This window comes from Bemisia tabaci, chromosome 3 (genome assembly GCF_918797505.1).
Source record: "Bemisia tabaci chromosome 3, PGI_BMITA_v3".
In the NCBI taxonomy this organism is placed as follows: domain Eukaryota; kingdom Metazoa; phylum Arthropoda; class Insecta; order Hemiptera; family Aleyrodidae; genus Bemisia; species Bemisia tabaci.
Window position 1 is genome coordinate 57987683 of NC_092795.1, and position 15447 is coordinate 58003129.

At 41.9% G+C, this 15447-nt stretch overlaps 1 protein-coding gene across 1 annotated transcript in view; it reads left to right on the forward strand.

Moving 5' to 3' along the window:
• The window catches only part of Dora (zinc finger SWIM domain-containing dorado), a 45906-nt gene that overhangs the window by 9046 nt on the left and 21413 nt on the right, over positions 1–15447 (forward strand). Inside the window, exons 2-3 of the mRNA XM_019041853.2 lie at positions 13779–14033; positions 15273–15445. Of these exons, the coding sequence (XP_018897398.2) occupies positions 13779–14033; positions 15273–15445 (428 nt within the window). The remainder of the gene's footprint in view (positions 1–13778; positions 14034–15272; positions 15446–15447) is intronic.

The following is a 15447-nucleotide window of genomic DNA, read 5'->3' on the forward strand; positions in this document are numbered from 1 at the left end:
GAGCTACGTAGGATACGTTCGTAAAATGAGGGCAAAAATGTGTAGGTATGCAGTAAAGACAGGCATCGGAAAATAAGACTAGAAAAATAACTCCGGCCGTGAAGCCGTAATAATTACGGGCTACATAGACATCCCGTCCGCGTTGCGGCCTCAAAGGTCGTAAGTTCCGGGTGTAGCATCGGAAGCAGTCGAAGCTACAGCTCCAGCACCCGGGACTTTGGGCCTCAGACCCCGAAATGGACGGTTTGTCTATATTATCGACCATCGACTAATTTTTCAGCGGAGCTGCATTCTTTGAGAGAGAATTCGTCTCTGTCTGATTGTTTTTACGGTGTTTCTCCATAGCAGAATAGGTCAGCGCGAGCGCCCACGCTCACGAACAGCGCTCCAAGTCCAGAACCCTTGAGCCACGCCAATTCTCTTACTAGATTTACCCTCCCGCAGGTTACCTCACAACAATAGAACGTGAGCAAAAGTTTACAGTGTTGCTAAATCAGGCGCTGTTTAAAAGGGTGCCCGTTTCGTTTTTCACTTCTTGAGCAGGGTAGATCCTGGGTTCTCAGAGAAGATCAAGAAGTATCTATTTTCCCTTGTCCTTTTTTTCTCCCTCCTCACTCCATTTTCTTCTTCTTCATCTGCTTTTCTTCATTCTTTTTGCTCCGAAGGATACGACTGTGACCAAGCTTACTTTTGTGAGTTTTCGGAGACTCGCTAAAATGTTCCCTCGGCAACGGCCTCCCCTGCGGAAATCTTCACCTTCCGGCCAACGTAACACAAGCGCCATGCGACGTTTCAAAATTTCCGCCGCTATTTTATTTTTTCACAGAGAAATTTTTGGTTGAATCTGTTTGAAAATTTCACTGAATTTTATCGGCAGCACTAAGAAAATCCGGTGAAATTTTCAAACAGATTCAACCAAAAATTTCTCTGTAAAAAAATAAAATGGCGGCGGAAATTTTGAAACGTCGCATGGCGCTTGCGATAATTTGACCGGAAGGTGACGAAATGTTGCCCTGTCGGAGGTTCTTGAGTTGTGAGTTATCTGACCAGAAACAAAGAGAGACCCTCCACCAGCCCCCTGGCGACAGGTGAAGTGGAAACTTTTACTTCCGAGGACGTTGCCGGGGACACGTGGATGGAAGCAACAGTCACCTTCCTCGCTCGGTGAATGATGAGCTTCGGGTGACGTCATGAACCACACAAGTTCATCAAACTCGGGTTCGTTTGCCGAACGAAATACTCAGCACGTTGTTAAGCATCCACCCAGTAGGTCGGTCGACGGTTGAATGTTGGAGTTGCGAAAGTGAAAGCTTTCCACCATGGCCTAGACACCGATTGAGGGTCTCTCTTCGTCTCTGTATCTGACATAGAGACAAAAGACCCTCCACTGGCCTCTTGACTTTTACTTTCGGGGATTCAACAACTCCTCATGTACAATTATAAGGGAGCAACAGTCATCACCCTAATTTCGGCTGTTGACCTACGTACATGTGGATGATAAGCTTCGGGTGACGTCGTGAGCCAAAGAAGTTTCCCAAACTTGGGCCATTTTCGGCATGTCTGCAAAACGAGACTTCCAACACGTTGCTGAACATGAACCAAAGTCTACAGCAGAAGGCTGAAGTCCCGAAAGTAAAAGCCTCCACCATGGCCAAGATACTAGTGGAGGGTCTTTGGTTTCTGATCTGAACAAGACTAGGAGAGTGGGGGTTTATTCCCGGGACGGTGCCGGGACTGGCAACTTGGGAAGCTCATCGGATCATCGACTCGAAGTTGGTAAAAGCGTTGATCTCGGAGCGCGGTCCTGCCGCGGCGCACAGTGGAGCGAGTCAATTGGACGTATTTCTATCAAACGGAACTATGTGCATTGTGACGTGAGACCCGTAATGCATATATTCTTATGGGTATCAGGGCTCATGTCTTCAAGCACATAGTTCCGTTTGATAGAAATACGTCCGAACATCTGACCGAAACTGCAAGTTTTGATGTTAACTTCGTCACATTTTAAATTTCAAGGGGTGTTTCCAGAAGAAAATTTCACGAGGAAACCGATAGACCCGTTTTTAGAACCTTAAACTTTTGTGTGAACGGAGTTAAAGGCTTGTAAAGTCTCCAAATTTTGTCCGACCTCTCCCATTGACTCGCTCCACCGCGCGGCGGAGGAGTGAGTGTTATCGTTGGACGGAAAGGGGGACGGGTCCCGGGCCGGGGGGTGGGGCGGGGGCGCAGAGGGGAGGAGGGATAGGGGATCGCCGCCGCAGCCGCCGCGTTCAGCCGCGTCGATGTAATGCAGCTGTGTAATCGAGGTGTTTGCTCTTTGCTTTGCCCATTGCGTGTACCCTCCCCCTCGCCCCCCTCCCTCCACCGCCCCCCCTCCCTGTTGCGTTGCATCTCCCGAGTCCCGAGTTGGAAGCGCACTATCCTGGATCGACTGGATCCACCTTACCCACGAGTCAAGTCCATTGCCGTCCTTGTTTCTTTGTTGTCTCTTGGTAACAGTTTTTAAGGTCTCGTGCATCGTTTCGTCGCTCAGCCCAACTCGTGCTCTTGTAGGGGGTCTTGGCCTCTTGGCGCACCCTCCGCCCGCCCTAGGGGCCGTTTGTGAAATACGTAACGCTCCAGGGGGGGGGGGGGGGGGGTGTCGAGGAGAGCGTTACACCGCACGGTGGATCGAGTCAATAGGATAGGTCGGACAAAATTTGGAAACTTTAAAAGCCTATAACTCCGTTTACACAAAATTTTAAGGTTCTAAAAACGGGTCTATTGGTTTCCTCTTGGAATTTTCTTCCGGGAACACCCCTTGAAATTTAAAATACGACGAAATAAACATCATAATCTGCAGTTTTAGTCGAAAATTGCATGTCCGACCTCTCTAATTGACTCGATCTACTGTGCGCCGTTTTGTTTCCACGTGTTGAAGGATAGGGGCCCACGTCGTAAAAGCGTTAAGACGGGGTCGAACACCTCCTAACTTAGCTGTACGTATTTTGTGAACGGCCCCTGAGCGATGTGGGGTTTAAATATGCCAAAAAATCGTGGAACATTCATTGAAAATAAAATGAAAAAAATGTGAGCAACACAAAGTCGTAGAGAGGCGAGGTTGCTTAGACGTTTTGAACACCTTTCACGGGATTCTGAAAGGAATGGGGTGAAATACAAATTTTTTGATTATTTTTGCCCCCTGGAACTTCATATTATCATTTTTTATGCTACAGTCCATCACTTTATTACTTCATCACTATCATTTTTTTACTTTTTTAACTAAAGCTGTCTACCACAGTTTTTCCTATGTCCAATGCGAAAGTACTTCTTAGCATTGAAAAATGAGTTTGTGTGAACACACAGACAGAAGGAGCTTGTGTCAGAGACACAAGATGGGTAGGGCTAAAGGCGTTACTTAAAATTGTCTGCATCCTGAATTTGCTGGTTTAGGTAGCTTAGGGCTGAAGTGCAATGAAAGGTTGTCGTAGGAGGAAGGCGAGGTTTGATGGGCCGCGTTAAGCAGAAAGGAACCAAGCCACATCAGCTATTGCCAAATTTAATCGGGCAATGGACCACTAGACAAGGTACGAATTTCAGCATTCTGATACATGTGTCTAAACCAAAATTTCACGTAGAACACGATGCGCACAACGAAAATTACCGTAATCAACGCCTTACAAAGATATTTAATGATTCTTGATGCGTGGATTCAAACCACCCGCTCATGAAAACTCATTGCTCTACGTGATTCACATCGCGCGCTAAACGTTTATCATGACAGTCTCTGCGATATAAAAATCTGGCAACCTCAGTCTTGACGCTTTGGCTCAGCTATAGCAAATTTCTTATAGTTTGAACAGCACATGGTGGGAAATGAACATTGCTCGATAGAGAAGATTGCCGAAACCGTTGTAGTGCGCGATTTGACTCACGCAGAGCTTTGAGTTTCTCGTGAGCGGGCAGTTCAAATTCCTCGTAACCAATGTGAAATAAAAACGTCAATATCTTCGTTAGGAGTTGGTTTTAGTAATTTTCATTGCGCGAGTCGTGTTCTACGTGAAATTTTGGTTAAGAAACATGTATCAGAATGCTTAAATTTGTACCCTGTCTAGTGGTCCATTTATTTTTTTACATAACACAATTGTGCGGAATTTGGAGTGAATTTCAGTGAATTTTTTGCACAGTTCGAAGCAAATTCCCCCTGAAATTTTCAAAGAACTCCATACAGACGTTCTACCGTAAAAGAAAAAATAAATAAATTACCCACTTAAATTTGGCAATAGGTGATGTGGCTTGGATTCTTTCTGCCAAACGCGGCCCGATATCCCCTTCCTCGCGTTGCTGACAGAAACCATGATACAGGCTAGACTCAATGGACCTCACTGTAATACTGCCGTTCTAAGGAAGAATGCCGTATGATCCTTCAGACGTTGCCAAGTTTCCTCCAACAAAAACAGAATTTAATGAAAGAATTGTGACAATTATTTTCCAAAATTTTCAGACAATTTTTACCCAATTTAATCCGAAGTATCTGAAAATTTCAAGGAAAAATATGCATGAATGTTTTCAAAAATACATGTTTTATCAAGGGAAATTTGGCAACTCTCGAATGTTCGTACGGCGTTCTTTCTTAGCACGGCAGAACAATTAACACCTCCGGAGCAATGTCATAGGTATTTTAATCCTTTATTTCTGTCCCATTTTCCATAGCTTTGGTCATATTATTGAAAATATAATTAAAGTAGATCGTCTGTATTGTTTTTTGCTAGTTTCTGAGCCTTGACCCGTTAGATAATGTCCTAAACTTCCTGTTAAAGGAGACACTCCAGGACGGGTTTGAGTCCGCTCTTAGCTAAATGAATTTAACCTCTCAGCTTTACGAGTGAGCGACGTTAATTGCACTTTTATAAGAGCGCTGGATAACAAAGCCCCCATGCGAGTTCTTCTTCTTCAGCGAATCATCCTTCAACTATGCGCTCCAATGTTCTGTCAATCAGCGTAGTACCATTATGCCGGTAACCTTAGGAAGCAGGAAGTAGATGCATCTATCGGGTGTAAACAAAGAAGTGCGGTTCAATGTTTTTTAAACGCAAGCATGAAGGACATATTTTAGGAAGGGCATCGGTGCACTTGCTTGCTGCGTTATTCTGCAACTAGTCTTTTTCTCTACAAGCATGACTCTCCCATTTTTGCTCTTTATTTTTCTGTGATGGAAATGAAGGAAAATGAGGAAAAATGAAGATTAAATAAATAAAGAAAAGAGAGGAGCAATTTCAGAACCTCATTGCCATGCTTGATTTAGTTTTTCTCATCCCTTTTAAACTGGCGGACAGTTTTCTCGTGGAATGTGTATAAATGAGAAAGGCAGTCACTGAGAACCGGAAATCTAGGAATTTAAAAACGGAAACTACCATGCCAAAAATTACAGCTCTGTGATGTCAGGCTGTATTGCAGTGCAAATGGATGTTTTGAATGATTTTAAATTTATTTGAAAAAATTAGAAATTCATCAGCTAATGGCATGGCACCTTTAGTAATTGATGAAAAACTACCCTTCTCTCAAGTAAATATACCAAGCATCTTTATTTTACTCGCAATTGACCTTTTCATTTTGGTGTAGCGCAAAAGGAAATATTAATAAAATAGTTCTCCAGAGGAGTAAGTACTGGCATGAGTTGTATGCCTTGAAGTTCATACACCAAATTTGTAGTTTTCACTACACAGCTCTGCCAATTTTCGGCGTTGTCGTGTCGTCCGGGAAGCCTGATTAATTCCAATGCATGTAACAGCTTTAAGTTGGGAAAACTGAGTTGGAAACTTGTGAACAAAATCTTGGATTTTCGAGCATTAGATTTACAGCGCTATTCTCCTCGCCATCTACAATATTCCCTTCGTTCTTTTCCTGTTCGAATTGAAAAATAATTCCTATCCTTGAGTAAGACCTCGTGTAGGTAAGGTAAAAATTGAGACCACGGTCCACGGTGAAAAGATCAAACGATCCCTATCCCCTCCTCCGCTTCGAAATCGTCGCCCCTTTTACGTAAGGACGTATCTCAATCTCCACTGAAGTCCTGCGGCCCGATTATTGAAACTACACTTGTCAGCCTGACACGACAAGACATAGCCCTATCTCAACCATGCAATATATCGCAATTGACCACTAGACAAGGTACGAATTTCAGCATTCCGATACATGTTTCTTAACCAAACTTTCACGTAGAACACGATGCGCACAACAAAAATTACCGATATCAACTTCTTAGGAAGATATTCAATGATTCTTGATGCGTGAATTCAAACTACCCGCTCATGAAAACTCAATGCTCTACGTGATTCACATCAAGCGCTAAACTTTATCATGACAGTCTCTGCGATATAAAAATCCGGCAATGTCGATCTTGACGCTTTGGCTCAGTTACGGCAAATTGCTTACAGTTTGAACAACACATGGTGGGAAATGAGCATTGCTCAATTGAGAAGCTTGCTGAAACCGTTGTAGTAAGCGATTTGACTCACGTAGAGCTTTGAGTTTCGTGTGAGCGGGCAGTTCAAATTCCTCGTCACCAATGTGAAATAAAAACGTAATGATCTTCGTTAGGAGTTGGTTTCAGTAATTTTCGTTGCGCAAATCGTGTTTTACGTGAAATTCTGGATAAGTAACGTGTATCGGAATGCTTAAATTCGTACCTTGTCTAGTAGTCCATTCCATGTCTTATCGGGCTCCTTTTTTCAATCATCGGCCCGCTGTCCGCCATACTGCCGTGTTAAGGAAGAACGCCGTATGAACCTTCTGGCGTTGCCAAATTTCCTTTGACAAAACATGAATTTCCTGGTAAACTCATACATATTTTCTTTCCAATTTTTCAGACAATTTTGCTCGCGATTTTACCTAAAGCTCCTGAAAATTTCAAGGAAAAATATTCATAACTTTCCTAAAAAATGAACATTTTATCTATGGAAATTTGGCAACTCTCGAATGTTCATACGGCGTTCTTCCTTAGCACGGCAGCATATAACTCCATACTTTTCAGAGCTCACGGGGAAATAGAGATACACCCTTACGCCAGAGAGGCAGTGGTGAGGCGTGAATGATCGATTATCGATATTTCCCCATTTGAAGCTATGGTAAAGAATCGATCATTGAGGTGTTCGTTGCGGACACCCTGCTTATCGATCCTTTGCCATAGATTAAAATGGCAGTTCAATCGATACATCGCAAATCACGCCACGCCCCTGCAGAGAGGCGACGAAATATACCTTACAATCGGTAGGATATGACGTAGTTTCGAACTCATTCAATTATCTCTGCGTTTGATGAATGACTCCCTATCAATGAAAACCCGTGAATCGTGAACCAATGCTCATACTCTGATCAAAGCGGCACAACAGAGTAGTTTCTCGGAGAATAACGTCATGTATTAGCGATTATTGGGAAAGTGTATTCTCACGATGAGCGGGCCTCTATCCGCGTTATGGTAAATGCACAGGGTCCAGTGGCGTGGCGTGCTTTGCGATTGATCGATTTATCCCTAATTTAAACTTATGAAATAGGATTGATAAACAGGGTGTTCGCACCGAACTCCTTAATAATCGGTTCGGGAAAATATCGATAATCGATCATTCACGCCTCCCTACGGACAGTGTCTTCTTGATAAGTAAATCAGTTTATTCAATCGACGAATTAAAACTTGCTATGCACGAGGCACCGTAAGTAAATACATTAGCGTGGCGGAAAGCGGAGTGGCCAATTCACTGGAATAAACTTCAGCATTCTTAGGTGCTTCATTCAACATCAATCCAAGTTTCATTCCGTAGTTTTGTTTGCTTCGGACAGTTTATTTCAGTTGCGTTTTACAGGGTGACAAGTCCTTGAAAAGTGGGGGAAAATATGAAAAAGCTGATTTTAATTTAAATATGATAATTCAAGAAATTCAGCCGCCATGAAACCACGAATTTTCTCCCATCGATGAAACTCTTGAATGGCTCTGATCGCATTTTTATGATTTTTATTGACTGAGCCAGGAATATTTTTCAAGAGAAAAGATTTTCATGTCTATGACAAAAAGGGATCCGGACAGCTTTTTGTCCTACCTCACCGGGTTCTGAACTGATCTTAGGTCTTAGGTCGATGTATATTTCCGACTGGTCTTCTTTTTAACTCTTCCGCAGATATACGCGCTTGAAATTTTTTTCTGAAGTATCCTGCATCCATGAAACGACACGGCCGTTTTCGTCGCTATTGGGTCGGAAAGTGCAGGGCCGCAGCCCCTATTTTAGAAGGGCAACGTTGTAATACATTGGAAGGATCAAAGCATTTTTGGAAAATTGACAACGTTACGATAAAAATGAGCAATAGTTCACTTCATCGGCACATTAGACGATGCTGAAATCAAGGTGAAGCAAAGCACCCTCGTTGTCAGTTCGTATCGCATGCAAAGAACACCAAGCGACTTACATGACAATGACTGGATGCAACTATTTGAGCTTCACAGATGTCCGTGTTGCATACGCACGGAAGAGAAGGCGTTTTGATTCTGTAGGCACTCACCACTCGGCCGGCAGTCGGTACGCAGCGCTTCAAGGCGGTTTTTACTGTACGACTTCAAAATGACAGAGCGCCTGCAATTCTTCGTTTATATTACAAAGATATCCACTCCCTACGAATAGTTTCACACATGTGCAGGATGTGAGTATCTTTGGTGCATTAGTTTTGGTATAGAGATGTATTGAGCCTGATTTGTAGCGCACCTATATTCGTGCCTTTAGTATAGCGATGTATTGAGCCTGATTTGTGGAACAACCATTCGTGCCCGAGAGATATTTTTGTAGTACAAGCAAGGGATTGAAGCCTTGTCATCTTCAATCCTTACAATACAGCCCGTTGCAGATGAAGCGGTGAGTGCCTGGAGAGTCAAAACGCCTTCAAATTTGTGAGTATGCAACGCGGACATCCGTGGAGCCCGAATAGTTGCATTCAGGCGCTATAATGAGATTCGTTCAGCGTTCGCCGCACGCAAAACTAACTGAGGGCGCTTGCTTGTTCCTCTTACACCTCAACCTAATTCGCTGATCGTGCCGATGAATTAAACTAGCACTGAATTTTATCGCGGCATTGTCAATTTTCCGAAAAATTATTTGATTGTTGAAATTTGTAACAACGTTGAAGTTATACGAGAGAAGTTAGTTAGTTTATAGAGGTTAAATTTCCAAGAACAATCCTCGATGCAGGCTTGCAGTTCCTCGCTGAAAATCCTAGTTGATGCCTCAAATTAAAGCACGTAATCAATCAATCAAGTTTTCCCCTCATTAAGGAATTTGCGCCTTTGGGCCATATATTTCTCAAGGGTTCGCGGTTTTTTAATTTTGCTTTTTTGGTTACCGCTCACTCTATGACACCAATTAACTGAACACATGGAGAAGGAAAATTGATAATATTAATTTTATTATTAGTTTATTCATGATCGGAAGTATTATGTACTGTTCAAACGTACACGACTTTTACTTGTCACCTGATTATCCCGTATCAAACTGACAGGAAGAGCACTTCGTCAACATAGAAAATCGGTCCTTTCCAATACAAATTGCAAGACTTTAAAATCCAAGTGCCGTGAGACGGCACTCTTCGCAGGGTTGCCACAGTCTGGGAAAACCTGGAAATGTCAGGGAAAAATTGATGAGCACCTTCATTTGTTTTCTACAACGGGTTAGACGTTTTGAACCACACATTTTGCCCAAAAACTGTTTCTTTTTATTTCTCTTCGACCTCTGGCATATCTTCAATTGTCAGTGAATTTCACCAAAATGTGTCAGGGAAATGTCAGGGAATTTTTTTTTCTAGATTTGGTGGCAACCCTAACCCTGTCTTCGTCAACTTAGTTTTTCACATCATCCCCTCCAAAAACATTTTTCTCTTACAATCACTGCAGAGACACCGTTCCCGAGTGTCGCACTGAAGCGCACCTTTCACAGGAGTGCGTTTTAAATTGTTTTTAGCGCCTCCGGTCGGATCCAGCCGTGAAGGGATGGCAGTTCCTCAGACTAGTTCTTATATTACCCTTCAAATTGTCGCAAGCGTTTGCTTGAACAGTTTCTCGTTATCGCCGTCCTGACACCGGCACCGATGCGGTCTGTCAACTTAAAATGAATGCTGCTCTACTTTTTCCATCGTGCTCAAGTGAAGATAAAAGGTTATCAATTGTAGGTCAGCTGTCCACTCTACTATTACTCGTCTGTCGGCCCAACTAAAAGTCAACTTCGTTCAGATGCCGAAGCTCGCCACAATTTGCACCGTAGCCCACTGTGTTGAGAACCATCGCCGAAGGATCGAAAAGAAATTTTACTAAGGGTGCAAAAATGCCCACTTTCCCTCCGAGAATGAAAAGCAAACCGGAGATTTTGCCGCGGGGCATCTGAAACGTCAGATTGCGATGAAAGATCGAGTCGTGGAACTTTTTGCAATCCTGAAATTATTTGTCATTTCCTCGCATGTTACCATTAGATCCTTCTACTGTGTGATTGGTCACGCTCCATATAGAACGAAAGAATCAGCAGCCCCCAAAAAGGCAACCTCTTGATATTTTCTCTAGACTTTTTCTTGAAAAGTTTTCCGGTGATCCTAATTAATACGTGCACCAAGAGCCACATTTGCCCCTTGCTTTCTGTCGAAGGTTGCGTGAGCCACCTAGGTTCATTATCGAAGATTTTGGCCCTCATTTTGTAAAAAAAAGTTGACCAGTATAGACCAGCTATGTTTCGGAACTGTCATACCAGCACTGTACGCAACAATGCGCACAGTTGCGTTGACTCTCGAATTCTAACCATGCTCTCTTTTTCAATTTCTTCCATGGAGGGACTACATTTAACCCTTCGGATTGTCTTGTCGGTCACGTGTTTTCAGAGTCTCTTACTTATCGAAACAGTGACGTCATGAATATTATTTCTGATGTTAACGATGATTAATTTTTCCATATTATCTCTCTGAAAGTAATTTATTTTCCTCAAAGGTCTTTTTTAAAACGTTTGAACGGACGCCAAAATGCGCCTTATTTCTATCACACCATTTCAATGTTTGTCCGAAGTCGGATGCGCTTTCGTATCAACTAGTTTTCAGAATTATGCGTCCTGAACTCTTGGCGTTGATGTGTCAGTGGCGTGGCGTGAATTGCGATGTATCGATTGTTATGCCATTTAAACCTATGGTAAAGAATCGATTTTCAAGGTGTTCGCTGCGAACACCCTGTTCATCGATCCTTTTCCATAGGTTTAAATGACAGATCAATCGATACATCGCAAAGCACGCCACGTCACTGTGATGTGTACATACCTAATTCGCACTTGATCGATTAGCCTTACTCTGATTTTAAAACGCCTAGGTAGCACTAAACTTCTACATTAATGCTGAGAAATGAGAAGGGTGCGAGTGGAGAGACCCTCCTCCAATAATTTCATCAACCCCACGTCATTTTGAAGGAACTGGGCCAATTATTACAGCCTGGATCCCTGAGGGGGAACCATAGGAACTTGGTATCCACCATTTGAAACCTTTTCGTTCCAATATTACGTCCAAGACTCATTAGTGGCATTAGCAATGCTAATCATGGTCGCTTTGCCCTGCACTCTGCACAGATCCGCTCTGAGTCAATTTGAGAATTTGTATTCGGAGTTAGAAGGTCCGATCCGGTCCTAACTGCGGGAAATGACCGCTGTGAACCCTGGCGTAACGTATTAATTCGATAGTTTCCTTTTACCTTTGTTACCCTTACCATTGGCCGCGCCTTAGCGTTCCGGGCGATCCTCGCGGGCGGGGTATTTTCAACGGCGAGGTTGTCTGTGAAGCAGGTGTGAAGTTGACTGCGCAAGGTTTTATAGCATTTACATCTCATTTCGACTCCCTCCTTGTCGTTCCGCCATCGCCATGAGCCCTCATATTCCTCCCCGTCCTCCCTGAGGGGTGGTGTGGTGCCCAGCCGGGGGTACATAACATCTATTTCTCCTCCTATAATCAGTGATGTCAGATCGAGGCTACGAATCTCTCATTTTTCAAGATTTAGCGTTTAATCCATGTCGCTCTGTATATGCTACAGCTCAGAGAACTCCTCCGGGGTTTTCTGGCGATCTTGAATACTTGAAATTTCGGGAAATCACTGAGGAGTTAGGGAATTCTGCGAGTAGCACGCCAGCTTGGCAATTTTAGCGCGAGAGAGCGCGAATAACTTTTGAGTGCTACCATTCATGACTTGAATCTCCAGAAGTTAAAAGTGCATCCAAAGTTCAGCAAAAATAATCAAAAGGAAATGGAATTTAATGAAAGTTTTGTTAGACGGTCGGAGAATTCGAAAATTTTGGAGTTATGGAAGAACAAATAACAAAATTCAGGGAAAGTCAAAGAACTGAATAAGGAAAAAATCCAGGAAACCTTCCGGCTAGGTTCATTTTAGCCCATCGGTTTTTTTTTTTTTTTTTTTTTTTTGAGCATCTCCATGATCATACAGAGGAAGTCTGAAGTTTCTGATCTTGCTGAATTTTTCAATTCCTGCGGCAACTTCTCTCTTCCAACTTGGAACTTCAAAGGATTGCATATTATTAATATTTGAAACATATTTTACGTGAAGTCGGAGTCTATTGTCAGATAAAATCCTAAGTCAAGTTCCACGACGGTTTAAGAGCTCAATGACTGCTGTTGGAGAAGTGCTACGAGAAATTTTAGAAGGTTAGTGAAAGATCTGGATCCTTGTGCATGGATTTGAAGAATCTAATGGATGAGGGGGATTCGACTTCCGAGTGAAACGACGTCAAAAGTTGCTCTCCTCTCCCTCCCTCCCCCCTTTCTCCAGCTGAGGACAGATATTAAAACGTCCAACCGGCAACTCCCCCGACTTTCACTCTCTTTGACCACGTCGTATCACGGTCCCCGCGCACAGATGCCAAATCTCCAAAAATGTTAAAGATTATTCCTAGAGAGTCTCCGGTCTATTATTTATCCTGCTGAAATTCATTATAAGAATTCTGTTTTTTCGATCTGATCTAGCAGCTTTTCTCATTGCTTTGGAAATATTTATATTTCGAAAAAGTTGCGAACCAGAGCGCTTCGCACACAGGCAAATAAAATCAAAGAGCTTCTGGTTCAGGTTTAATCGGACAAGGATTCATTTCGATGCTGTCAGTGGTTCTGATGAGTTTCTAATTTATAATTAAAATTATTTTCCAACATGAAGTCATTCTTGGCGCATTTATGATGCACCTCAGAAGATTCGGGCTTGACGAGGAGGCATGAAATTTATTCTATATAGGTCGTCAACAAAATAATTTTATGCAGGAAGATAGGAAATGTGCCTATCATAGTCTATGAATATCATAATATCTAGTGGAATTAGTACGTCCCTTTGCAGGCACATGCTGCCGAACTTACTCAATTTTAAAAAAAAATCCGGAAAGTCCAATTGAAACTAGCTTGTTCATACAAACTAATGCCATTCATTCATGCATGCTAGGGAAGAGGAGTGAGAACCTTGAAAACTGCTTCAGAGTCTGTCTTAGGACAAATTCTCTGCTGAGTACATTTAAGGGCTTCAATTTTAATTTGGGGACATTTCAATAATTTCTGCAACAAATACTGAATTTGAGGAAATACTGTCTATACACACAGCCAATGCACCTTTACGCTTATGCTGTCTGTCTCCAACTTATGATTCTATGAAGCTCAATTACTTTCCTCTTCTTGCCTTTTTATGTCAGGACTCTTTACAGTTTCTTTCCATGAGTTTTGTTTTGACCATCTTTGTTTTTTCTATGTTTCAGAAAAAGCTTTTCAAGTGCCACCTTTATGCGAGCTCGCAGCATTTTGTGTAGCATCTCATATCCCATTTGAATTAGTAGAACAAGTATATCCCCCTGTTCCTGAACAACTTCAACTCCGAATAGCCTTTTGGAGCTTCCCAGACAATGAAGAGGATATCAGGCTCTACTCTTGTCTGGCCAATTCTAGTGCTGATGAATTTCAGCGAGGGGAGCAGTTGTTCAAGGCAAAGGCAGTCAAAGATCCCCTTCAGATAGGTGTGTTATCAATTTTCATTTTCGTCTATGGTCTTTCAAGTCCATGAAATTTTCGGCCAGATATTTGCGTAAAAGCCCCAGCAAATCAACTGAGAAAATTTAAGGGATGTTGATATCCTCATCTTGATGATCTTGAAGTGCCATAGATATGTTGAAAAAGGTAATGTAGCAAATGAGTGGAAGGTACTTCAAGAGAAAATGGGGGATGTGAGAAAATACCTCCACAAGTAGGGTAGTTCATAGTGTTTTTCCATGTAATAACACATGGATATGTCAGTAAATGACTCTCGAATTTATTTCAAAGTTTTAGATGAAAAGTAACACTAGTCACACACTTACAGAAATTAGGGTATTTATTATTTTTTTTAATTGTTATTGAAAAGAGACAGATTTTTATTTCACACTCCTCATTTCTCAAAAACAAAAGTTGAGATATTAGTCGACTTTACAAAAATAATATGCAATAATTGCGACTCAGGCCATGCTTTAATGAAAAAACAATGTGCAAAAGGATGTTAATATATTTACAATTTTACCTTAACATGGTGGAACTCGCAAACGTTTCGACCAACACTTTGGTCTTCATCAGTGCGAAGGAAAGCATAGACAAGAATAAAAAACACTGGCAAGATGAATAATAACAAAGAAAAAGGGAAAAGCATTGCAAAATTCCTACATGGTGTATGGAAAAAACAAAAAGGTCTACAGGACAAAGAGAGCAAGACAAGATGCGAAGTAAAACAGCAATAAGCTCGAACAGCTGCTAAATCGAAACGTTTGCGTGTCCACCATGTTAAGGTAAAATTTTAAATATATTAACGTCCTCTTGCACATTGTTTTTTTATTAAAGTATGACCTGAGTCACAATTATTGCATATTATTTTTGTAAAGTCGGCTAATAGCTCAACTTTTGTTTTCGCATTATGAGTAGCCGAAAACCAAAAAATCTTGCTCCTCCTTTCCCTGAGCAGAATTCAAATTTAAGATAAATTCCTGGCCAAGTCTCGTTTCTTAAATGTTGCTTAGAATCAAAGGTAAGTAGAACGCAGCAAAATATTCGAACATGAAGACCTGCATGTAACCTGTACAAAATTTTAAATTCGAGATTTGACTGTTTTGTAGAGAAGTGAAAATTTTTGAGGAAGCTTTTTATTTTTATTTCTAATCCAGTTTCATATCTTTGTATTCACTTATTTTACTGTGGAAAATTTTTAAAATTTGTCCCCTGTCATTTTTTAGGATTTCATTTGAGTGCATCAGTGCACACTCACAATGCATCCCAGATCAAATACCAGTTTGTTGTTGCGATCACATTCGACCGCCGTCGTATTACCTCGTGCACTTGTACATGCAACTCATCGGCATACTGGTGCTCTCATATCGTAGCAGTATGTTTACATCGTATACATTGGGT